Raw genomic sequence first — 25,773 nt, 5'->3', positions numbered from 1 at the left:
GCTTGTGCTCTCTCTCTCCTCTCTCTCTGTCAAATAAATAAATAAAACCTTTAAAAAAAAAAAACTTTTATCCATCAGACACATGTATCTTTTTGTTTATACCTTCTGCATATCCATCCTGGAATAACAAGGTTTTTCCAACTTCTAGACATTATACACTATTTTTTAGAGTATTTTCAATGACTTTTACATTTTTCATCTAAGTCTTTAATTCATATGGATTATAATTTTGCATATGATATAAAACAAGAACCCAATTTAAATTTTTATAGGAAAGTTAAGTTCAATTTATCCAGTTTCTCTAGATAATTTCCTGTTGGGTTTTATTTGGAATAAAAATAAATATACATATAACTTTGAAAGAATTAACACTTTTGGGACACCTGGGTGGCTCATTCAGTTAAGTGGTTGCCTTTGGCTCAGTTCATGATCCCAGGGTCCTGCATCAGGCTCCTTACTCAGTGGGAAGCCTGCTTCTCCCTTTGCCTACTGCTTCCCCTGCTTGTGCTCACTGTCTGTCTGTTTGTCTCTCTCTCTCTGACAAATAAATAAAATCTTAAAAAAAAGAATTGACATTTATATGATAGTAAGTTTTCTCATTCAAGAATATGACATGGGTTTCCATTTCTTCATATCTCAGTTTATGCTCTTCAATAAGAGCTTACAATTTTCTTTGTATAGGTTCTGTGCCTTCCTTTTAAAATTTATGCTCAGGTGTTATATAATTCTTGCCACTCTTCTAAGTGGAATATTTTTCTTTTTTCCTTTAAGAACTTATTGCTAATGTAGCAAAAAAGTCAAATTGTCTTTTAATTCTAGTGGGAAGTTTTCTAGGGTTTTTTTGAGATATACAATCATTTTAACAAAAATAGTAATTTCAACTCTTTTTCTTTACTGTTCATATCAGTTATTTTTTTGTCATACTGCATTTGCTAAAACCAAGAGAATATGAAATAATGATAGTGATTGCTGACAAACTAATTTCTGATTTCACATGAAATTGTTTTAGAATGCTACTGTTTAGAATAATATTTGTTCTTGGGAGGCACCTGGGTGGCTCAGTGGGTTAAAGCCTCTGCCTTCTGCTCAGGTCATGATCTCAGGGTCCTGGGATCGAGCCCTGCATCGGACTCTCTGCTCAGCAGGGAGCCTACCCCCCGCCACCTGCCTCTCTGCCTACTTGTGATCTCTGTCTGTCAAATAAAATAATAATAAAAAAAAGAATAATATTTGTTCTTAGGTTATGGTCTTAACTCTTTTTATTCCTAGTTTTACTCAGAGTTTTTAAAATTTGCTCCTGGCTTTTACCAAACACCTTTTCAGCATTTATGACATCATCTGGATTTTGTCTGTTGGTTTGTTGTTGTATATAATAGACTGATTTCCTGATATGACCATCTTTGAATTTTTAGAATAAACCTTGGTCATTGTGTTCATTTGCTAGGGCTACCATAACAAAGTACCACAAATCAGATAACTTAGAACAATAGAAACTTCTTGTCATACAGTCCTGGAAATAGAAGCCCCAAATCAAGGTGTCAACAGGGCCACACTCCTTCTAAAACCTGTAGAGGATGGTTCTTACTCACTTCTCGATAGCTTCTAGTGATTTTCCAGTGAGCTTTGGCAATCCTTGGCTTATAGATACACCATTCTGTCCTCTGTCCTCACAAGGCATCTTCCTTGTATTTCCCTTCACACAGCCTTTGTCTATTTCTCCATATCATCTTCCCTCCATGCGTGTCCATCTCTGTGTCCAAATTTTCCCTTTTTGTAGACTTCCTGTCATATTACATTAGGGCCCACCCTAGTGACCTCACTTTCACTTAATTGCTATGTAAAGATCCTTTTCCCAAATAAGGCCACATCCTGAGGTACTAGGAATTAGGACTTCAACATGCTTTTTTTTTTTGTGGAGGGACAAAATTCAACCCTTCAACCTCAAACAATCCTATTCTAACAATTTTGACATATTCCTGGATTCTATATGACAATATTCTCAATACTTTCAAAATAATTTCTAAAAAAAAATATTTTCTCCTGTCCCATAGGTTGCCTTTTCACTCTCTTGATTGTTTCCCTATTGTGCAAGAAGTTTTTTAGTTTGAAGTAGTCCCACTTGTCTCTTTGCTTTTGTTGCCTGTGTTTTTGGTTGTCATATACAACAAATCATTGCCAGAACCAACATCAGGTATCTGTTGCCCCTCTGCTTTCTTCTAGTTTTAACTTCAAGTCTGATATTTATATCTTCATTCCATTTCAAGTTAATTTTTTTTGTGAGTGATAGAATATAGAGGTCAGTATCATTCTTTTGCTTGTGAATATCTAGTCTTCCCAACATTTATTGAAGAGACTATACTTTCCCCACTGTGTGTTCTTAGTGCTTTTACTAAAGATTACTTGACCATACAATGTGGGTTTATTTCTGGTCCCTCTATTCTGTTCTCTATCTATCATATGCCTCAATCACCACAGAATGTCGTTCATTCATTCATTCTTTCTTTCTTTCTGTAAATATTTATTAAATGCCTAGTCTGTATCTGGTGGTATGGGAGTATTGTGAATAAGTCAGAAAAGATCCTTGAATTCATGAAACTTAATATTAGTAGGAAACCATATATTACCAGATATAGACAGTTACCTGGATAATTGAACCAGAGTGATGGGAAAGCTCAGAATTCAGGGACCCTGACAGGGATTACCTAACCCTGTTTTGGGAGCACTAAAGGGCATCTGGGGAGCAGTCAGTCAGATGGATTGATGGGAAAGAGTCCTGGTGAGAGAACAGAATGTGCAAAGGGCAGAGATGAGGAAGAATCAGGGAACCTGGGAGAACTGTGTGATAACAAGGAGCTGCTACTCATTCGTTGGGTGCTTGTCACATACATGCCTTATAATTTGCGGGATGCTTTACCCATATCAGTGCCTGTAGCCTTATAACAAGTATATGCTGAAAGTATGACGATCTCATTTCATAGAAAAAGGAGTGAAATCTTTAAGTTTTTCTTTAAGTTTTTCTGATTTCACATGAAATTGTTTTAGAGTGCTACTGTTTAGAATAATATTTGTTCTTGGGAGGCACCTGGGTGGCTCGGTGGGTTAAAGCCTCTGCCTTCTTCTCAGGTCATGATCTCAGGGTCCTGGGATCGAGCACTTACCACATAGGTGGTAAGTTGGTTTGAATAACTCCAAATGCATGATACTAATTGTTATTATATTCTGTGATTTTCTCTTTCTTCCATTTTGTTCACTGGCTCTTCACCCTACTGTTCCTACCCCTTCTCATTCCACAGGTGTTGCTGTCGGCTCTTGCTCCTCTGGTGATATGCTTTCTCTTACAGTATAGATCCAGCAACCACTCCAAGTTACTTCCTCTGCATTACCCAATGACTTCCAAGCTCTCCATTCCTCATACCGGATGTGCTTTTCTAACATAACCTTCCCTTTCAAGAACATGTGCTCAGTTCCCAGTAGGAAGTCAGAACTCTTCATATTCTGTGGCTTCCTTAATCTGGCTCTCCCACTTTGTTCTCATTTAGTGACCTACACAAATCCTCTGCTAGAGCTAGGCCTGTCTTAGCCTCATCTGCTTATGTAATGGTCCTTTCTCATGCTCTTTCTTGCTTCCAGACCTTTACACATGCTTTCCTTCTAGCGAAGAATTCCCTTTTCCTACTTCACATAGCCATGTCCTATTAATGTGTCAGGTGACTCAACAAAATTTGACATGTTATACAAAATCTTCTTTGATTTTCCTTTGCTCTGTTAAGTGTCCATCTTTGAAAGTATCATAACATCTTTTACTTAACATCTATCATAGCACAATGGTAAAATTGCCTATTTCTTGTCAGCTACCATCTCCTTACCAGTAGGCTCATTGAGGGCAGTTATGGTCCTAGTTCATTCACTGTTGTACCCAAGCACCTAGTTCAGTGCCTGAATGTAGGAGGCAACGAGAAAATATTTCGTTAGATGAGTGAATGAACAAAGCAATGAGTGAATGAGTGAGAGAATGAATGAATGAATCCATTATATGCCCTCCACCTGAATGCTTTCCTTTACTTTACCAAAGCAAAGACGTAGTTCTACTTTACTAAATCCTGTCAGTCCCTTCGGACCTAGATTAAATTGTATCTCCTCCATGAAATCATCTTAATTACTCTAGACTCCAATTACTTCTTCTTTCTTGGACTTTATTTAGCAGTTATAACAATTTAACATCAAGTTTTGAATTGTCTTCTTTTATATTTTAATTGTGTGGTGTATGTGTGCATTGTCCCATCAGTCATAGACTCCTTGAGGGAAGAAGTGGACTATATTTTATACTTCCTCATATAGGGTTTGGTATAGGGTAGGGCTCAATGAATACTTGTGAATTTGTGGCTCTCACCAGTCGTGTAAGAGGCAACGAATAAGTTTGCATGGAAATTTTTGCTCACATCATTAAAGAGATTGCCAGAGCCCTGTTTTATCCCACCTCCTACATGATCTTAGTCCAATAGTTCTTGCCATTCATTGATTCAGAATACATTTGAGTTCATACACGGTGCAACATAATTTAATATGTAATTATACTTTATATGAGTCGCTTTTTAAATGCATGTTAATTTCATCTACTCAGTTTTATTGTATTTTCCATGAAGACAAGGTCACTTTTCATACTTGGTCACCTCTGTAGCACTTAGCACATATATATACTGCACATATGTATACAAGGTACATATTTGTTTAAAGATTGTTTAAATGACTATCATAAAATGGAATGCCACTGATGAATTGCCCTCAGTGTGATGCCTTATTAAAATAGTACTTAATCACATACACTTTATGTAGGATTGTAATTTACACAGAAAGATGACTTTATAATTGCTCTCTTTTTTTGGATATGAAGATTTGAAATTGACTTTGATAATTGAAATAGTCAAGCCACTCCCCAAAGAGAAAGATCTGGAGTGTCTATTGAATTAAAAAAAATAAAATAAAATAAACATAATTCTTTGTTCTTTAAGAGTTTACAATCTATTATGTCACTTACCCAGCAATCATTAGTTGAAAGATTTCACATTACAGAAAACTCCTGTTATGTGTTAAAATCCCATAATGAGATAGTTAATTCTTTCTGAAATAACTGGAATGGATAAATAAGCATGGAACTAAAGAATGGGCACTGAAATTTTACCTCAGGCAATAAGAAACAAAATATTTACATCCTTATTTTTAGGTTTTCTAAAATATGTGGTATTTGGATAGTATTCAAACAGTAATTGTTTGTTTTTCCTTTCTAGACAAGTGAAATTACTGATATTAAGGTAGGTCCCTCCAAAATCACTAGAACTTTGCAATTATCTGCTTGACTAACTGTGAAGCACCCTGCTTATTCACACTTAGGGAAAGAAAGTTTAAAAAAGGCCTTCCCCCTGCAGTAGGGGTAAGAGTCAATCCTGTTCTCAGTTATTACTTGCTGCATGCGTGGGGCTATGGCAGCTCTTTTTCTCATCTGCAGAGTCCACTGACGGGACTAACTACCTGGTATGTCAGTTCTCCTCAGGTCTCATGAGATACTTAAAATAGCGCAGAAGTAGCTCTGGAAAAGATGTTTTCCTTGCATTTGTGCAAGAAGAGTTACATAGAAAAAAGTGTGAGGGGTTGACCTTTATTCTCCTGCTGGGTAGCTAATGAAAAATCAAGTTTATCATTCTAGTTTTTTGTGATTCCATATTTCTGTAGACCCAGAAGTATATTTAGTAAATTTTCCTTCATTTAAGACAGGTATCATAAAATCAGATTTTATCAGAACTTGGAATTTATGGTAATTTTTAACTGATTTGTCCTTCACTATCCATAAAGTTTGCTAAATAAAATTAGCCTAAAAAATTAGTATCCTCATAAGTATCTAATCCATCCATTTACATATTAAAAATTAATATACTAACCAAAAAACATGATTAAAGCTGGTCCTTCTGTAGAAATATTTTGTTAGCCTAGTATTGTTGAATATACATGAACTTAAAAAGAAAAAGTATACATATAAAATATTATTATTCAGACACTTCAGTAACTCAACTGGCCTTGTGCTAGCATGTCAAAGCGCGTACACACTAAGAGGTTTTGCCATTTCAAGAATGCAATAGGTTATGGGGCGCCTGGGTGGCTCAGTGGGTTAAGCCGCTGCCTTCGGCTCAGGTCATGACCTCAGGGTCCTGGGATCGAGTCCCATATCTGCTTCTCTGCTCAGCGGGGAGCCTGCTTCCTCCTCTCTCTCTCTCTGCCTGCCTCTCTGCCTACTTGTGATCTCTCTCTGTCAAAGAAATAAATAAAATCTTTAAAAGAAAAAAAAAGAATGCAATAGGTTAAAACTACAAACCTTTAAAATATGGGGGTAAAAATTTAGAATAACAGGTCTATAAAATAAAACATCAGAATCACAGAGGTAGAATTTAATCAGTGTCTGTTTTCACATGATAACCATCTAGTGGAGGATTATTTCCTGAAATTACTAGAAAATAATTTAAAAGAAACATGAAATGAGGGATCCCCAAAATGTTGTTGTCAAGGAAAATAGAATATGCTTTTAAATATATATCATGTAAATACATCACCTGTGTGATTTTTTCAGGTCATGCTCACAATACTTATTTAATTATGGTATATTTAGAAAATTACCAAGTCCTTTAAAAAATTATTACTATCATTCTTAATTACTTTAAACCAACACTAGGCCAAAAGGAATCACAGATGAAATCTAAGTTTGTAGAAAAAACTTAAAGTTATAACTGAGAAGCAGACCATCAAGAATTATATATTTTGATGAATAGATTTTTTTAAGAATGAAATTTTGAATGTTTTCCATGACCTTTCTTGACTATATCTGCTCAAATGAATATTTTCCTTATGAAGGGCAAATTTTATAAGACCACATCCTTTGTATGTATTGCAAATCTGCTCTCATTTTAGAATAAAAAATCCCTTCTCTTATAAAGCATAGTACAAATTACTGTTTTATCTGCATTGGTGTATCTCAAATGAGCAAATGTGAAGAGGTATACTTAAGGGCATGGGCCTCCCAAGCAGAGAAATACGTCAAAGATCCTCCTTTCCAAAGGACATCTTGGTCAATAGCTGTATAAACACACAACCCTATTATTTTAGGGGAATTTGCTCTTCCAGAGAATTTTCTTTCATTCTAACAATTCATGAGTTTCTGTAACACATTAGGCAGTAAACAGAAAATATAGTAAGCAGGCTTGTCCTTTGAAGAAAAAATACAACAAATGGCTAAATATTTTTCATACCTAATATGTATACATTTCTACCCTTCCTTGTCAATCCTGATACTAATACGGTAGTATATGAATAATTTAAAACACATGGTTCCATCCAAGAAATTGTAATGATTTTATGGAGTACCTAGCCCGTGACATGTTTGCCATGTCAAAGCCTCACATTTAGAAACTTCAAAATAAAGTTCTAAGCCATTTTCATCTATGGTCTTATGGGCTTTTAACCATAGAAGTTCGGAGCTTCAAAAATGATACTTTATCTATATTACACTTTTTGTGCTTAAATATTGCCCTCTGACAACATTAGTATTGTTGAATCAGCAACTACACGACTCACAGATACCTAAATCACAGGACTAGAAAAGATTATGTAGACTCATTTAAAGCATTTTTACGAGTTTTCTTGGGAAAATATATCCTGTTTTTTAAAACTTGCGAGAAGAAAAGTTTAGACTCTCCCTAAGGAACTTCTTACGGCATTTAATTCAAAAAACACTGGAAATCTTTGTTCTTGCTCTATACCTCTCATCTTGTGATTTAAACATGTGTCTCATTCTCTTCTTAAGACCCATTAAAAATTGGGGGGGGTGCTTATACCAGATAGTAGAACTCCATCATGAAGCTGTACTCCTCAAAACTAGGGTACTGGGACCATCTCAGCTGTTAGATCTTTGCTTTAAAATGGTCCAGAAGCAGACTCTAGTCTATATGGATTTTGTATATAATTTGTTGCATCACCCAAGAGTGGGGAAGCAATATGTGATTTTTCTCTAATGACATGTGTTCTTGTCATCAGAAAAGTCTTTCAAAATTGAAATGTATATTTATTCTTGTTCCATTATTAACACCAGAAGGCATACCCCATAGACATGAAAACTCTTAAATCCAGCTAATCTGTTCTAGATACAGAGAATGCTAATGCGTACATGGACACTAGAGTATGCATTGCTTTCCTGGGCATGTGTTCAATGGCAGCCGTCACTGAGTACCTGTGTTGTGAGGAGGTGAGGGGGAAGGGCCTTAGGAAGTACAGAGGAGTAGATCCGTATCTTTGGACTCCAATGGAAGACCCCTTCCAACAGATGTGTTTAAACGCACAGAATATATGCATCACTTATAAGAAACAGTTTTTTCAGTGATTTTTTTTTAATTCTTTAGACTATGGACTTCACTAACAGGGAACATTCAAGGCATACATCTATTAACAAACTGGAACACGAGAATGAAAGGCTCCGAAATGATCTTGCAAAACTTCGTGTCAATGGCAAATCAGCATGGGCTAACCAAAATACCTATGAGGAAATGGGACAGTACACCTATCAAAACCAAGTCAAAATGGAAAAACATGAAGATAGGTATGTTAACTCTCTTATATAAGGACAAAAATGTATGCACATTTAATAGAAATGAATTTTGAAACAATTAAAAATAGAATTTTGTAAACTTGCTCTTCAGTTGTTAAAAATTTTATTTTGCAATGGTACTGCATAGTATAGATCTGTTGTTTTATGTGAAATTCTGTGCTGTCGATAGCTTTCAAAATCTAACAGGGAAATGGGTAGTGTTACAGTGAATTTTTGTCTCTTCAGACCCTTCTTAGATACTGATGCAGCAATAAAATATATAAACAGATATCTTATTTTTTTTTCTTTTTAATATAATTTTTTTATTTATTATAAACATATATTTTTATCCCCAGGGGTACAGGTCTGTGAATCACCAGGTTTACACACTTCACAGCACTCACCAAAGCACATACTCTCCCCAATGTCCATAATCCCACCCCCTTCTCCCAAACCCCCTCCCCCCAGCAACCCTCAGTTTGTTTTGTGAGATTAAGATATCTTATTTTTAATGTCAAAAGAAAAACTAGATTTTCATATGTTACATATATTGTTCAAACAAAGTAGAAATATAGGACTATGTCACTTCTGACTCACTTCAAAATACACACTTTATTCCAACACTCCAACAGTAGCAACAAACCAGTGATTGCTTCCTAGGGAAAGAATTGGACAATGGGTAGGAGGTTTCCCCTGAGTGAAGAGAAGCATATGGGGAATTAATATCTGCTAGCCACAGAATCCCTTTTAAAGTGCCTTAGTTCAGAATTTAAGTAAATATGTCAACTATAAAATCAGACTAATTTATTCAACTTTAATAAAATATTTATGGAATCAAATCTGTCTCTGGAGACTTTTTTGTCTTTCTCCAGACTTGGAAAATTCTCAGCAAAATAAACAAGCTTCTTTTCTCACAGTACAGCTCTGAGTTATTAACATGCTAGTGTACATTGTAAGGGTCAAGAAGGGGTGTAGTATGCAACACTCCCCAAACTCATTTAATATCTGATTTATTAACATTTTGTGGTGCCACAAAATGGTGAATTGATAGGACCCAACTTCAATACAACTTTAGTTCAAGAACTCATAGTACTTAGCAGGAAGACCACACATACTGTTTTCATATAACATAATATTTACAACCTTGGGAAATTTATGGAAACTTTGTTATCCTCAATTTCCAATCAATAAATAGGGATAATAATTATATGTTTCTTTGTGAGAATTGGAGAAGAACACATAGTTCCATGTAAAACAAGTATTTCCATAAATGTTAGCCATTCTTATTGAAATTATTATTACTAACAAAATTGTTAGCCTTTAGAATAATATGAATACTTCTTCAACAACTCACAGTGCCTAAAAAGTTGGTGTTGATGGTCAAATGGCTGAATCTGACATTTCCTCAGAGATAGCTAGGATGGAGGAGGGGTGAATCCAGGCTCATCCTTGTAACAAAGCATGCCCAGTTCTACAGGTGGATAAATGCATAAATCCACGGGACATACCAAAAAATATGTCTGTTCAACATTCTTGTGGATGTTGTGTATGTCTCTCCTACTGGTATCACCTCATCCCTAAACAAGTTAGAGGATAGGTCCTAATTGGATGCAAGAAATGGCCACCTTTTGAAAGCGCTAAATTAATAGCCTTTCGTCAAGTAGTTCAGGAAGGAAATGAGGACAGACTGGCTGCTACCAAAAAAAAAAAAAAAATTGATGGCAGGATGCTGGCCAGGGCAGAGGTTGGGGATCTGGGGAGGGGGTGCAGATAAATGGAACAGGCCACTGAGACATGGCTGTGGGCCAGTTCTCTGGTAAATGTGCCCATGTGCTGGCCAGTAGAATTGAAAATCTGTCCAAAAGGGGTCTCATTTTGATTGTGGCACAGAAGTATATTTTCTAATATGGAATTAATCCTACTATGCAGATTTCTCCATGGGTCAAATCACAAACCCATGTATACGTTGTTTTTTTTTCCCCCTTGGCAAGAGAAAAGCAAACCCCTAAAGATATGATAAAGGGTCTTCCTGTGGGTCTTAGCCAGAACTGGACTGGATAGAGCACCCATTAGGGGCAGAACACTGTTTCCTGTTCTTGCTTGTTGGGAATAACTCTGAAAGCCTTAGATGACAGTACCAGGAGTTGTTATTTAAAAGACAGTTACTTTGCCTTTTGTTATTTTTAAAGAAGTAATTTTGGGGCGCCTGGGTGGCTCCGTGGGTTAAGCCGCTGCCTTCGGCTCAGGTCATGATCTCAGGGTCCTGGGATTGAGTCCTGCATCGGGCTCTCTGCTCAGCGGGGAGCCTGCTTCCCTCTCTCTCTCTCTCTGCCTGCCTCTCTGCCTACTTGTGATCTCTCTCTGTAAAATAAATAAATAAAATCTTTAAAAAAAAAAAAAAGTAATTTTATTGTTTGGATTGCCCCCTTTCTGCTTTGTTGGACGGCACAGAATGTGTTAAAAGTGCCTAACAAAAATAAGACAGTAGGGGACACAGAAAGCAACATGAGGTAAAGTGCTCAGCAGGAGATTATCTTAATAAGCAGTTTGGACCTACTATTTCTGCTGCAGACCCTTGTGTCCTGCCAGTCTCATCTGTTGAAAGTTTCATTAAATTAGTTTTAATGCCTTGTCTGATTTCAGTGTTCTCCAGTGACCTGATTTTTAAAAGAAACAGCATTTCAAATGTTCTGAATAAATTATTACCATGTAGAACCCACTATGGGGAAAGCGTTGTTGAGTTGCAAGGACAGCGGGCTCAGCAGTAGAGAGCTGTAAAGTACATGTCTATTAATTTTAGCAAGTGAAAAATGAAATGTTCCTTCTTTCCCTCACAGCACAGCTCAGTGAAGCCAAATAGCAAAAGCTCTATGTACTCATGAGACATAAAAATCATCAGAAAATACTGAGTCATATTTACATAGCAATGGCTAATGCGGTGAGGTCTCATTAAACTATTTCAGAAAGGAGAAATCTTTTAGGTACAAGTATATGAAGAAAGTATTCCACAAAAAAATTTTTTAAAGACTTTATTGATTTATTTGTCAGAGAGAGAGAGAGCACAAGCAAGGGGAGCGGCAGGCAGAGGGAGCAGAATACTCCCCACTGAGCAGGGAGCCTGATGCAGGACTCCATCCCAGGACCCTGCAATGATGACCTGAGCCAAAGGGAGATGCTTAACCGATTGAGTCACCCAGACGTCCCCCACAAAATTTTTAAGTCTGATTTTTAGCTGCTTCCTCCTTTTAGCTGAGGAAGATTGGCATAATACATTTTTTAACTTTTTTATTTTATTTAAATTGGATTAATTAACATATAGTGTATTATTAGTTTCAGAAGCAGAGTTCAGGGATTCATCAGTTGCCTATAGCACCCAGTGCTCACATCACATGCCCTCTTCAATGCCCATCACCCAGTTACTCCAGCCCCTCACCCCTCCGGCAACCCTCAGTTCTGTTTCCTATGGTTTGTCTTCCTCACTGATTTCATCTTGTTTTATTTTTCCCTCCATTTCCCTGTGATCCTCTGTTTTGTTCCTTAAATTCCACACATGAGTGGGGTGCCTGGGTGGCTCAGTGGGTTAAGCCTCTGCCTTCGGCTCAGGTCATGATCTCAAAGTCCTGGGATCGAGCCCCGCATCAGGCTCTCTGCTCAGTGGGGAGCTTGCTTCCCCCTCCCTCTCTGCCCGCCTCTGTCCCTACTTGTGATCTCTCTCTCTGTCAACTAAATAAATAAAATCTTTTTTTAAAAATTCTACATATGAGCGAAATCATATGGTAATTTTCTTTCTCTGATTGATGTATTTCACATAATACATTTTTAAATAATCTTTTATCCACTCAGAAGTAACTCAATTTTTTTTCATTCCTATTAGAATAAGAAGTTCTTCATGCTCATCCACTTAAAATGCAAAGCATTTTAGGATATTCCAAAAGATTTGCTTTCTGATAAGAAAGTTATTCAGCACTTTAAAAAATTATGAATAAGATATAATTGAATTTGGTGAGGAGGTATTGAATATTTTTAAAGTTTTTAAAAGTTAGAGTTTTGAAGTTTAAGGGTAATTTACAAGCTAATTTTGAATAGCCGTATCCAGAGTGATTAACATGACTAATTTTAATGACACCTCAATTTTGTAATAAAAGGGGCTTCATCTCTATATACAATACATACTTAAAAGTTAATGTAAAGTTTTAAAGGTTACATCATGCACTGGAGAGAGTTTAGTGATCATAAATATTAATCATTAAAATTGCTTCAAATCTAGTTAAGAAATAAAAAGATTCTAATATTAAGAAAACCAAAGTTGGTGGGTTTGTCATAACCACTCTCACAGAATCCCTTGTCAAGGGAGGAATAGTCATCCAGAAGCCAAAAAAGTAAGTTGAGAAAATTTTGTACCAAGGCGTTACTGAATAAGGAGCAAAACATAGCAGGCTGAACAGTTGCGGGCCAGGAAATAATGAGTAGTTCGTGGAACGGGGAGCATCACGTGGAGTGCTAGAAGGCAAGGTTGGAAGCAGGCAAATTAGCACTTGTGAAGGGAACCTGTTCATGCTAAGAATATTATCCTGTAGCCCAGGGAAAACTAACAGAGGACCAGGAACAGATGTCCAGTCAGACAACTCTGAAAACTGTGGACAGCTGACACCATGGCCTCAGAGGCAGAGCTCTGCTCCCACCAACAACTGGGTCCTGCCCTCCTGGCCTAAGCAGGCAGAGGCCTGGGACAAGGGCCTGTGGAAAAGCAAACTGAAAAGACCAGCTTGTGAGAAGGAAATAAAAGCCTTCAGAAATAACTTTTAAGATAGCTTTTAAACTGATAGACTGAGCATTTTTGCAAGACGGTTTTATGAAGTATTTGAGTAGCTGCATTTTAGAAGAACTTTTCAGATATAAAGACGACTTAAAACAAAAGGATTTTACTCCATAATGTAGACTTTCCTTTCAATCTCTATATTTTATGGATCTTACAGTAAAATGCATGTTCACCTATAAGTTTCAGGAATTAACACTGTAAAACTGTATCGATACATCCAAAGCGAAAGGGGTCATTGAGATACTTCTATAGAATATTTAGGACAAATATTTTCCCTGAAATCTTTGTATAATTGAGATTATGAAGAGATATATATTTCTTGAGTCCCTTCTATAATTATCTTATTTTTCCCACTGTGCTTTGACGTGTAGATGTTACCCTCACTCAGTTAAAAGGTTCGACTGCAGACTCTGTGCAGATGTACCCTACAATTGTTATAATTCTATCCGAATTGTGGGCTGTTTCATCTTAACATGCACATCATAAACCACGTTATTTCAGTTTAATTTGCTGTTCTGTTTCCATGGTAATTATGGTTTGGAAGAATGGATTTTAAAAAGGATATATTTCAAGATCAGTAAAAATGGAAAACATGTTGTGTTTGTTTTTATGTCCTAATTTACAGATGTCTCACTTAACTTTTATTGTTACTTGTATGCACCACTTTGAGAATGTTTACATGATAGGAAACAAGCCTGTATAGACAGATAGTCTTTGGATAAGAACAGAGAACAGAAATGTGAATTTTTTGCAACTGCAGGAAATTAAAATATGAAGGCTTTGAAAATGGTAAATCAATACCTGTGGAGAATTTGAATAATCAGTAAAAATGAATAAATAATCTTAAGTTGAAGGGATTCTTATGTTTTCATGGGCTTTGATGATTTTGATTGAATTTCAACCCCAATTTCATGAATTAATATTCAGAAAGACATTTATTTGGTCCCAAGTAGCTTGTACTGTTAGGACCTCTTTATGTAAAATTTTATGGGAAATTGGTTCGGTTTTTTGCTTTGTTCTTCCTTTGTTTAGTCAGCATACCAAAATTTAAAATCTCACTGGTTTTTTATTCAGTCTTCTACCTTCTACCTTCTATTTTAGTACAAACAACCAATTCTGTACTGTACCTTTCATCCCAATTGTGAAGTTCATTTCTCCCAACAACCCACTTTTTATCAAAGAAAAAATTGAAGTCACAGAAAGACATAATTTCCTGCTCAAGGTCAAGGTCATAAAACTACTAAGTGTGGAAGAATTTAGGAGATAATACAAATTGAAAAAATGTTTTTTTATGGTTTTATTGAGAGAAATAGAGAAAATGCATGAGCAGGAGGGAGGGCAGAGGGGAAAGCAGACTTCTTGCTGAGCAGAAAGCCCAGCTCAGGACTCGATCCCAGGACCCCCGGATCCTGACCTGAGCTGAAGGCACCTAACTGACTGAGCCACCCAGGCACAGCAAAATGTTGCAAATTATTAAGCCCTGTAGAAATTAGAATTATTGTACAAGGACTTAGTTTAGCATTAAAAAAAAAAAAAGCAGCATAATTCTGTTAAGAAAGCTAGCAAGGTTAAGTGAAATAGAGAATACAAAAAGAGGATTATTTAGAATCATCAAGGGCAGCAGTGTGAGCTGTTCTTAGATTCTTCCCAAATTGGGTATCATGTTATTGAATTAAATGGCAAAGAGACCCAAAAGTAAAACACAGAAAGGGATGCAATCCAGGGAATAAGAATAGAAGAATATTTTTAACAATTACCAAGTTTCTGGTTCACTATTAATCATTAGAAATGACTCATCAGGAAGATGATTTTCAAAGAGATACCGAGATAAGAAGCCCAAAGTTTTTGTGCTTCCCCCCGCCCAGCCACCACCTTTAGACATCAGAGAAACTACCTTAGCCGCGAGAATAAGCAGTGTCCTTGGTGTAGCAGTAAACGAGGACCATCCTTCTCTTCTAGACTTAGCCAAGATCGAGAGCCAAACAGAAGTGTGACACCTCCTCTGCCACCTTTGCCATTTCAAACCAAAGAAATGACAAGTCCCCTGGTTAGTGACGACGAAGTGTTCCCACTGGTGAGTGGCTTATTTTTTTCCTTTAGGGAGTGATTACTCTTACACTGATACCTATATACTGATGTACACATTAAAAAAAAAAAAAAAAAAGTTGCTCCGGATTGGACTCCGAGGTGGGTCTGCAAGTCATCTGGCCATGCCTTTCCTTAGAAGGAAAAGAGATCCATAATGCTCCATGAAGTGTTTCTGTCTCTGGCTATTACCCTCGAGTGCAGGCCAGAATTACTGGTGAAAATTTTAAAATTTTAAAAATTCAAATTTTTAAAAATTCAAATGCTTAGGACTCATCCTTTGACACTGCATGAGCCCTCAATGATCTGCGTATTTTAAAGAGCAACAAATGATCTTTTATGTCTGTTTTATTTTTTTTCTTTTTAAATTTTTTTCTTTTTTAGATATTTTATTTATTCATTTGAGAGAGAGAGCACAAGCAGGGGGAGAGGTAGAGAAAGAGGGAGAAACAGACTCTGCTGAGGTGGGAACCGATGTGGGACTCGATCCCAGGACCCTGGGATCATGACCTGAGCCAGAGGCATACACTTAACCGTCTGAGCCACCCAAGAGTCCTTTTATGCCTGTTTAAAAAAAAAAAAAAATTCTTTTTATTGACTCTGACATACATACAGAAATACTCACAATCAGAATTGTTCAGCTTGATGAGTTATCACAGAGGGAACATCCGTGTAATTAGCATGCAAGTAACAAACAGAACATTGGTGACACTCGGGAAGCGCCTCTCGCATTCCCTTCCAGTCACCCCTTCCATTTGCTCCTAAGGTAAACACCACCCTGACTCTCAATGTCACAAATTAGTTGTGGCCATTTGTAAATTTTATGTAAATGGTATCATACTATATGTGTTCTTTATGTCTGGCTTCTTTTACTCAACATTACTTCTGAGGTCCATCATCCACATTGTTTTCTATGGCTGTAGTTGATCTATTTTTGTTTCGCTATAGTAGTCCATTGTACATAAATGCTACGTGGGAGAAGACTACAATTTATCCATTTTGCTGTTGGCATGCATTTGAGTTATATCCTGCTTGAGAATATTACAAATAATACCGCTAAACACATTCTCATATGTGTTTTTGGCACACATGTGTACACATTTCCATTGGGCATATTCCCAAGAGTGAAATTGCTAGGTCAGGGGATATTCATAAGGTCAGTTTTAGGAGGGAATGCAAAACTGTTTTCCTAATTGTTTGAGCCAGTTAATACCCCAATAAGTAGTATATGAGTGTTCCTGTTATGTGTTATATATTCTTTCCAACACTTGGTATTATTAGTCTTTTTAATTTTAGTTTTCCTGGTCAGTGTGTGGTAACTTCCTATTGTGGTTTTAGTTATATATCTGGTGAATAATGAAGCTGAGCTCCTTTTCATATATTTACCGGCCATTTTTATATTCTCCTTTGTAAAATGTCTGTTCAATTTCCTTTCCCAACTTCCTGTTGGACCACCTTTATTCTCATTGATTTGTAGGAGTTCCTTCTATATTCTGGATATAAGCCCTTTGTTGGTTATATAAATTTTAGATATCTTCTCCTACTCTTACTTGTTTCTTCACTTAATAACATCTTTTGGTAACCAGAAGTTTCTAATTTTAATACGCTCAAACTTCTGTGGTTAACATTTTTGGTATCCTATTTAAAACTTGGCTTGTCCCAAAGTTATAAAAATATTTTCTTCTAGAACCTTTGGCTCTTTACCTTTCATATTTACATTTACACCAGAAATCAATTTTTGCATATGGTGCAAGGTAGTATTATCAAACCCTTTTCCCATGAAAATATTCAATTGAATTTGCACATGTTTTCCATTCCTGTAGATGCTATTGAATTTTCTGTATCCAGAATCAAACTAATGACAGTTTGTTTTCTACTTTCATATCTTTATACCTTTTTTCTCTTTTTCTTGCTTTATTATACTAAGGCCTCCTCCAGTAAATGTTGAGTAGGAGCAGTGGTACAGACAGTATCCTTCTCTCATTCACAGTTGAAAAGAGAAAGCTTTCAGTAGTCCACCATTATGTATGATATTTCTATAGGTATTTTATAGATTCCTTTGAAAAGATTATAGAAATTCCCTTTTATTCCTAGATTGTGAACTTTGTTCACGAATTAATATGGAATTTTATCAAATGCTTTTACTACTGCTTTTGAAATGACCGAAAAAAAAAATAAAATAAACCATATAATTTTTCTCCTCTGCTTTTCTTGTTAACCCAACTTTGAATTATAAACCATATAATTTTTCTCCTCTGCTTTTCTTATTAACCCAACTTTGAATTTTTGGAATAAACTCCACTTGATTACTGTATTTGGTCTGTTCATATTGGCTTAGAATTTTTGCTTTGTGTTCACTAGAGAAATTAGCCTGTAATATTCCTTTGCTGTCCTTGTCAGCATTATGCTGACCTCATAAAACAGGGGGAAAATGTTCTTAATTTCATATTCTTATGTTTCTTCATTTTCCTTGACTTTCTGCATTGGTTTCTATACATAAAAGAGCCACTCTCCCTGTCTCAAGAAAATGGTCTCCGGTAGGTTGATTTCAGTCTTTTATTTTTCAAGTCTTGAATTTTCGTTTGATTCTTTTTTTACATTTTCTAGTTCTGTGCTGAAATTTTCTGCCTTATTATTTAATTTCTTGAACATAATATTCACGGGGTTTCTTAAAGTAAGTATTTACCTCAGAAAGTAACTAGTATTACTCTTACCAATTGCATTCACTTGTATTCAAAATATATTATGTAATTTTTCAGCACCTCCCCATGGTATACTCATATTGGATACAAATTATAAACATTGGCTACAACAGAAAATGTTTAAACTGGATGGCTATCCCATGAGTATTTTTCTGCTTTTCTGGAATCTATCCCCTTCTTTTGGAAGTAAGATTTAAGCTCTGGTGGAAAGAGAAGACTTAAAACCATTAACCCTTGAAGCCTTGAAATGCCAGAATTATTTGAACAGAATAAAATCTCATATCGACAAAGTAACTGAAATAAATTTCCTGATTTAAGCTACAGGAACCACTAAGGGGATTTAGCAAATTCTGTATCAACAAAATTTGGACCTTTAAGGACTCCAAAGTAAGCATTATCCCAGGGAAAGCAAACATGATGAATTGCTAAATGTTCTAATGTCAGCAGTTGTTGGCATTGTAGGATCATTGGTTTCTTCTCAACTATCACCTCATCCGAGGGGCCTGGGCAACCAACCAACCAGAGCACCTCCCTCTTTATTCCCTGACCCCTTGTCCTGGTTTTTGTTTTGTTCATAGCACTTCACCATAAACCATTTTACATCTGCTTGTGTGTTTGCCTCCCTCCTTTAGAATTTAAGCTCCATGAAAGTAGGGATTTTTTCTTTGTTTACCATTGTAACCCCTGCACCTAAAATAGGGTGTGGCACTATTAGGCACATAGAAAGCATATGAGATCATCTGTTTTATTAACTTAATAAGCACTAGGCTTTCTTCTGTCTCTAAAATTCCGTGTTAATCCTTTGAGGAAATTCCTAGCTCCACAGTCACCAGGAAAGAAAATTCTCTACTGTTTTAAGTCTGGGCATGGAGAACTTAATCTGTGATGTTCCCTGAAAGACACAGCCCAGTCCACTCTTCTGGGCCCAGTGGTTCCTCCCCCCCACACACACTTCTGCATTTTAATTTCTATGTCAATTCTGTTCCTTCCAAGACCATGAGGAACCTTCTAGCTGCTAATTAAATATGCCTTTAAGAACTCTTCTTCCTCTTTTTTTCTTAAAACTCTCATGTCCTCTGGCTTCTATGACCCTATTCTTCACTAATTTCCCTGTTGTCTTTCGAATTCCTTTTTCCCAGTCTGCTTCCAAGCTTCTGCCTCCTATACATCTCCCTTAAATATTAATGTTCATCATTCAGGCATAAAATACACATATATTATAAGCATGAAGTGTATGGCAGGTTCTGTTCTAAACACATCTTTGATGAGACAGACAGGTCTACAGTCTGGCAAAAGAGAGGAATGCCCCACCCCACCCCCACCAAAAAATGGATGAATGAATTAACAAATAGTGTCCCAGACACAGTGGAATACTATTCAGCCATAAAAAGGAGTGAAGTAGTGATACATACTACAATGTGTTGGATGAACCCCCAAAACACAAGGCTAAGCAAGAGCAATAGGTCCCAAAGATCATATATTTTATGATTCCACCTATATGAAGGGCTGAGAATAGGTGAATCATAGAAACAGGATGCAGATTGGTGGTTACCAAGGGCGGCAAGGGGCATGGGGAATGGGGATCAGTGGCTTAATGGGTTGAGTTTCCTGTCAGGAGGATAAAACTATTTTGGAACCAGAAAGAGATGGTTGTTCCATAACATTGTGAGTGTAAATTGTAAAGGCCACTGAGTGATTCATTTGGTTTTATTTGATGTGCATTTTACCTCAAAAAAGGGTGGGGACAATTAATGACTGGAAACAAAGGAATATAAAAAAAAAAATCCAATAGTGATAAATTGTATGACAAAAAGAGAAGCCAGTGATGTGACAGAAAGTAACAGGAGTGTGAAAGATTACTTTCAGTTACATGACCTGGAAAATGCAGAGGGGACACTGAGGGGACCTAAATTAAGTTGAGACCTAAATTAACAACAACAACAACAACAACAAATGATCCAAAGATCTGGAGGAGGAGGTCTGCAGGCAGAGGGAGTCCCTGGTGCAGATCCGTAAGGCACGATCAAGTTTGTTAAGTTTGAGAACCAGTCAAGGAGTAGGTGGAAGAGTCTGGACCTAGGAGGAGAGAGAGGATGGAATGAAATGGGGACAGAGAAGTATTCAGAAGAAAAGATCTGTAGAGACTATAGGCCAAGGGAAGGACTTTGAGTTTTGTTTTTAAAATATCTTTTAAGAAGACCCTTTTGATTGCCAAATTAATAATAAATTATAGAGGGGCAAATGTAGGAACGGGGAGAACAATTTTCAGGCTATTTCAGTAGTCAAGGCAAGAGATGATGGTGCTGGCTTGGCTACGGTGGAGAGAGAGAAACATCTGGGATCTGGGAAATGGGGTGGAGAACACACCAGACTGACAGGGGGTTGGCTCTGGGAGGTGAGGGAAAGAGGGGACTCTGAGATGACTCCTAGGATGGCATCCTGAGCACCGGGTGGATGCTAGTGCCACGTGCAGACATGAAAGACAAGGGGGAGGAGCGGGGTGAGAGGATAAAGCCATGATTTCTAGACAGGGCCCTGCATTCAATGTGTTTATTAGTCATGTGATGGGGATATCAGATAGGTGTTGGGATATGGGACTCTGGTATTCCAGCAAGAGATCAGAGCTGGAAACAAAGTATGGGAGTAATCAGCATGTGGCTGGCATTGAAATCTGTAGGGCTGGATGAGAATACTTTGCAGGGTATAAATGGGGAAACTGTCCCAAGACAAAGCCTCAGACCATAACACTTAGTGGTTCAATGGGAACCTTGAAAGAGAGGAGGAAAAGCTGATGGCAAAGGAGGTGGGACCCATGAGCAACAAGGCTTATTTGCAGAAACAGCCATCAACAAGATACGAAGAAATAGAATCCACAGTAGAGCTAGAAGTAAGAGTCTCTGAAACTGAGTATGGCCTAAAATATGGCTAGAGGTGCAAAAGGGCGTGGAGAGGTGAGGGAGCTCCCTCCTGAGAAGGAGGCACCAGGTAATGAGTGAGAAAGTGAATATCCCAGGGAAGGGCAGTAGGACAGTCAGGCAGTGTTAACTAACCATCTGACATTTGCGGTCATGGACTTCAAGTAGAATCAGTCCCTGCAGTGATATAACCCCCACCTGCCCATCTACCTGCCCCTCAGATGCAGGCATGGCTCAGGCTGTTTATTTAGGCCTGGGTTTTACCCAGTCCCTAGGACAGAGACAGGATACGGGCAGGGGGCGGGGAGGATGGGGGACAAGTTTCTGAATGGTTGTAAGGATGGATCTGGAATATAAGCAGAGTTAGAAGGGGATGAGTGACGTGAGAAAGTGGGGATACTAGACTAAGCTGGAAGGTAGCAGACGGGTTGCTGAAAATCTCCATTAATACATAATACGGTTATCATTGCTGACAAGGTCGAGAACATGAACATGGGATGGGGGCCTGAAATGAAGTTCTTTCCAAGATCCCATTTTTGAACTGATTTTTTTATTTGCATGTCTTGAATGATTTCAATCAGACTCAGGGCTTTAATTATCTATAACTTTGAAATATCTCTGATCCAGACCTATCTTTTGAGATCTGGACTGATGACCTATTGCATCTTCTATATGACAATCTGTCTGAGTCCCAAGTCACCTCTAATTCAGCATTATTCAAAATCAAAAGCACTTACTCCATTCATATATTAATTAAAAACTTTGTATATTTAAAATATACTCTGTGCCCAAATCTGTGCTAGAACCTGGGGAATCGAAAATAAGTAAGACCTTCACCCTAATGGGCCCCTTTTACTGTTTTATTTTTTCTCAGTAAATGGTATTGATGTCACCCACTCATCATTCAAGCCAGAAGTTAGGAAGTCATCCATCTGAGATCAGGTTTCCTAGAATCTGAGATGGAGATTCTTATGAAAGTGATTTACGGAAGGTAGTATTCTTGACAGAAGGAGAGTCAGGGAAGCAGTCTAAGGGCGGGGAGAAAAGCTAAACAAGGGTGAGGTCTCAGCAAGAAGTTAACTTGGCCTGGTCTCACCAGGAGCTTGGAGCATGAATTGCATGACAGAGTAGGTTTCCTTGGTGACAGGAAGTCAGGCGTTCCGGGCCTTGTGTCCATCAGTCCTTGCTTCTGGGAGGAGAGGGAATGGGCTGAAGGAGCTACTGCAACTTCTTGGATGAGGCAGGAGGCTCCAGCCCAGCTGAGGGTAGGTGTCCAGAGAACCAACACCCCCAGCAGCTGGGGAATGGATGTACTAGCCCACTGAAGGGAATCCTCATAGGGCACCAACAGCTTCTGCTACCATCTGCCTCTTGAACCGCTCAGATCATATTCTCTTCCTGTTGTTCATTCCATTCCGGCCTAGCTTCTCCAAGCTTCTGGCTGGCCGTAATTTCTGGGAAAGGCTCAAGAGGAGGGTTAGTGCAACACAATACAGGCCTTGATGCTGCAACTGGTCTCAAGGACTTGACTGCTAGTCATCATCTCTTCACCCATTCTAGACGCCCATGCCCTTGCCAGGATGTGGCTACTTAAACAGTTAAAAGTAGGCACGAGGGTATTAAAAGAAATCTCAGTGGCTCATTTGAATATCAGACATGTTCCTTACAACCTCTGTTATGTAGCAATAGTCTTTTTTATTTAACATTTTCATTACTTATTTGACAAAAAGAGAGAGAGAGAGAGAGAGCACATACCCACAAGCAGGGGAAGCAGCAGAGGGAGAGGGAGAAGCAGATTCCCTGCTGAGCAGGGAGCCCAATGTGGGGCTCAATCCCAGGACCCCGGGATTATGACCTGAGCCGAAGGCAGACGCTTAATGGACTGAGCGCACAGGTGCCCCATGTAGCAGTAGTCTCTGTGGTGATTAGGGCCAGGTACCTCTGCTGGGGTAGTACCTCTTTTCTGAGCCTCTGATCTTGTTGGAATGAGGTGCCCAAGGTGGCTAGGTGGTGGCTAGTGCTTTAAGTTTAGTGAGAGTCTTATAGGTCTCTTGTTGGAGGCATTTTCCTCTCTGAGACCAACCACCTCGATACTCAAGATACAAAGACAGAAGGTCCAAATTCTCCAAGTGGGTCAACAGAAATGACAGAGAGTGGAGCCATTCCTCCATCTTCCCTTCTGTTCCCAGATTCCTGTGTTCTACCTGTTGGAAACACAGTAGTGTGTAATAGCCATTGGTTGACTGTCTACACCATATCCCGGAGAAGGGTACCCCATCCTCACAGGGTATAATTTCCCAGCTGATGTCCCAGCCCTGCCTTCAAGAAGTCTATCAGGCTAGCATCCTCTAGAGGGTGTTGTATGCAGGAAGCCCAATGAATGCCAATGTCATGCCCCACTGACATACTGCTCTGCTGCAAATTAGGTTCCTTTAGTATTAATCAGGATCCCACATCAGTAAATCGGTCTGTCTGTGAGCTCTCAGGTAGTGGTCAAGGCCAAGGCCCTTTGGGCAGGAAAGGCAAACCCATAGAATACATGTCAGTGCTGGTAAGGATGAAACATTGCCCTTTCCAAGGTGTAAGGGACCCTGTGTGAACTGATTGCCAAGAGGCTTGTTGGTGTCCTTGAGAGATGCTGCCCTGTTAGGAATTCCTCAGCTTTGGTCTTTGTTGCAAGCAGATGAGATACTCAATAGCAACAGCTAGCTAACTTAACCTTGGCTAAAGGCAGACCGCACCATTGGACCCATCTGTAATTTCCACTGAGTGGCTAAGGACAGAGCTTGATCCAGTCATCCTACCCACTTCTTAGATGCTCTACTTCAACCAGGGCTCAGCAGCATTACAGGAACTGTTTTACAAATAGTATAGAGTTCTCTGGCCTTGTTGCAGAATCTTAAGGGCCTTCAATGCAACTTGCCTACTAAACTCACCAGAGGCTACACAAGGCAATTTTTTTCTATCAGAGACTCCTCTAGTGTGGGATCTGCTAAGTCATTTGGTATAAATTAGGACTTCACAGGTCATAAAGAATCAAATGAACACTCCCATATTACCACAAAGTGTGTAACTGGGCGCTCACGACTGAGGCTTTGTCAGCTCTAATCAGACAAATGAGCTGCGTTCCAGCACTAGGGCCTTCCCCACGAGGAAGCTTCTCCTACGGCAACATGCACCATGCTGCCGGCCCTCCCCACCTGGCCAACTCCAGACAGCAGTTAGCTCCCTTTTTCCTCTAGTCCTTAATTTTTTTTTTTTTTTCCTATTAAGCTTTCCTTGCCCAAGTCTACTATAAATTCATTTTAGCTTTTTGGAGTGGCCTATTTTCAGGTGAGTAACCTCGGTTTGACAAATTGGTCAAGTATGTTTCAGGCAAGTTCCATGTTGTCCCTGCTTTTGCAGTTGGACACAGTAATATTCGTTTCTAGAGCTTTGGAATATAATGGTGCTGTGATGTTTTCGTTCCGTCAGGATTTCCCGAGCAGTCCCTGGATTACAAAAGCAGGGAGAGTTTAGCGTGGATTATCTCCCTGAGAGTTGCCCTTCGACCATGCCAGGGATGAAGCGCGTCTGGAAACAGGAAGGTTTAGAAGGCTTTGTGTTTCCTCATCTAACATTTCTTTCTGTCTTTAGTCTCCCCCAGATATAGTCTTCCCAGCCTCTCTGGCTGCACAGCATTTCCTTCTGGAGGAAGAGAAACGAGCAAAAGAATTTGAGAAACTTCTAAATACGCATATTGATGAACTGCAAAGACATACAGAATTTACTCTTAATAAATACACCAAGCTAAAACAAAATAGACACGTATGAGCTTTTAAACTCTTTTATTTGCTTCCCCCACCCCAAGAAAAAAAAGCTCTGGCAAAATATTTACAAAGCTGAATAATGAAACTGAGAAATTTTGTTCTGTTTTCTTAAGAAATCATTTCTGTTAGGCAGCTAGAAAATATTTTGTTCGATAAAGCTGTTTGTATTTCTACATTTACATAGTAAATTGTTTGGCTGCAGAGTAATGAGAAAATAAACGTTGACTACTCCAAAAAAGATTTGTTTCCCCGTCTAAGGAATATTGTGGAATTCAATATGGGGCTTTTCCCCCACTTGAATCGTGTATACTGAAAACGCATTTCGTCTGTAATAACACAAAATGAGGAAAAGAGAATGCCGCCTTCCAAATACCAACGCATCGAGCACAGCTCACTTGTTCTAGGTCTGGAAACTCGAGGATTTTTAAGAATGAAAAGACATTATTTTGAGCTATGTCAACATCCTAAAATTTCTTTTAGGAAAAAAAAAAAAACAGTACAGCTTTACTGGTTTCGCGTTCATCCTTGTAATGTCTCTGTTTTAACACAATGAGACATGGAACAAGCTATTTACACACTTAACATATATGTGCCAGCCAGAGATTAAAGCTTTCCTGTTAATGTTAACTACTTCATGGACATGAACAAGATCAAGAAGATATAAAACATTACTATTGTGACATTCTTCTCTGTAATACCTCTGTTGTTAATATAATAAAGGAATACAAAATTCTGTGGACTGAAAACATAAATGCCAAATCTGTATACAACAGTAATAGCATGGTAGTGGACAATAAAATTCAAGTTACAAGCATGTAAA

At 38.1% G+C, this 25,773-nt stretch overlaps 1 protein-coding gene across 5 annotated transcripts in view; it reads left to right on the top strand.

The window, feature by feature from the left end:
* DEUP1 (deuterosome assembly protein 1) overlaps positions 1 to 25,773 on the top strand; it is an 82,177-nt gene extending 56,404 nt beyond the window's left edge. For 3 of the 5 annotated variants that reach the window (XM_059186674.1, XM_059186691.1, XM_059186668.1), the window contains 4 exons: positions 5,286 to 5,309; positions 8,439 to 8,635; positions 15,402 to 15,516; positions 24,781 to 25,773. In XM_059186674.1, the coding sequence (XP_059042657.1) occupies positions 5,286 to 5,309; positions 8,439 to 8,635; positions 15,402 to 15,516; positions 24,781 to 24,957 (513 nt within the window). In that variant the 3' untranslated portion in view covers positions 24,958 to 25,773. The remainder of the gene's footprint in view (positions 1 to 5,285; positions 5,310 to 8,438; positions 8,636 to 15,401; positions 15,517 to 24,780) is intronic. The other 2 variants (XM_059186684.1, XM_059186698.1) reach the window with 2 other exon arrangements.

The sequence above is a fragment of the Mustela lutreola genome, chromosome 1, assembly GCF_030435805.1.
Source record: "Mustela lutreola isolate mMusLut2 chromosome 1, mMusLut2.pri, whole genome shotgun sequence".
Classification (NCBI taxonomy): Eukaryota; Metazoa; Chordata; class Mammalia; order Carnivora; family Mustelidae; genus Mustela; species Mustela lutreola.
The sequence above is the reverse complement of the archived record's forward strand: the minus strand, read 5'-3'. Positions and strand labels throughout refer to the sequence as shown.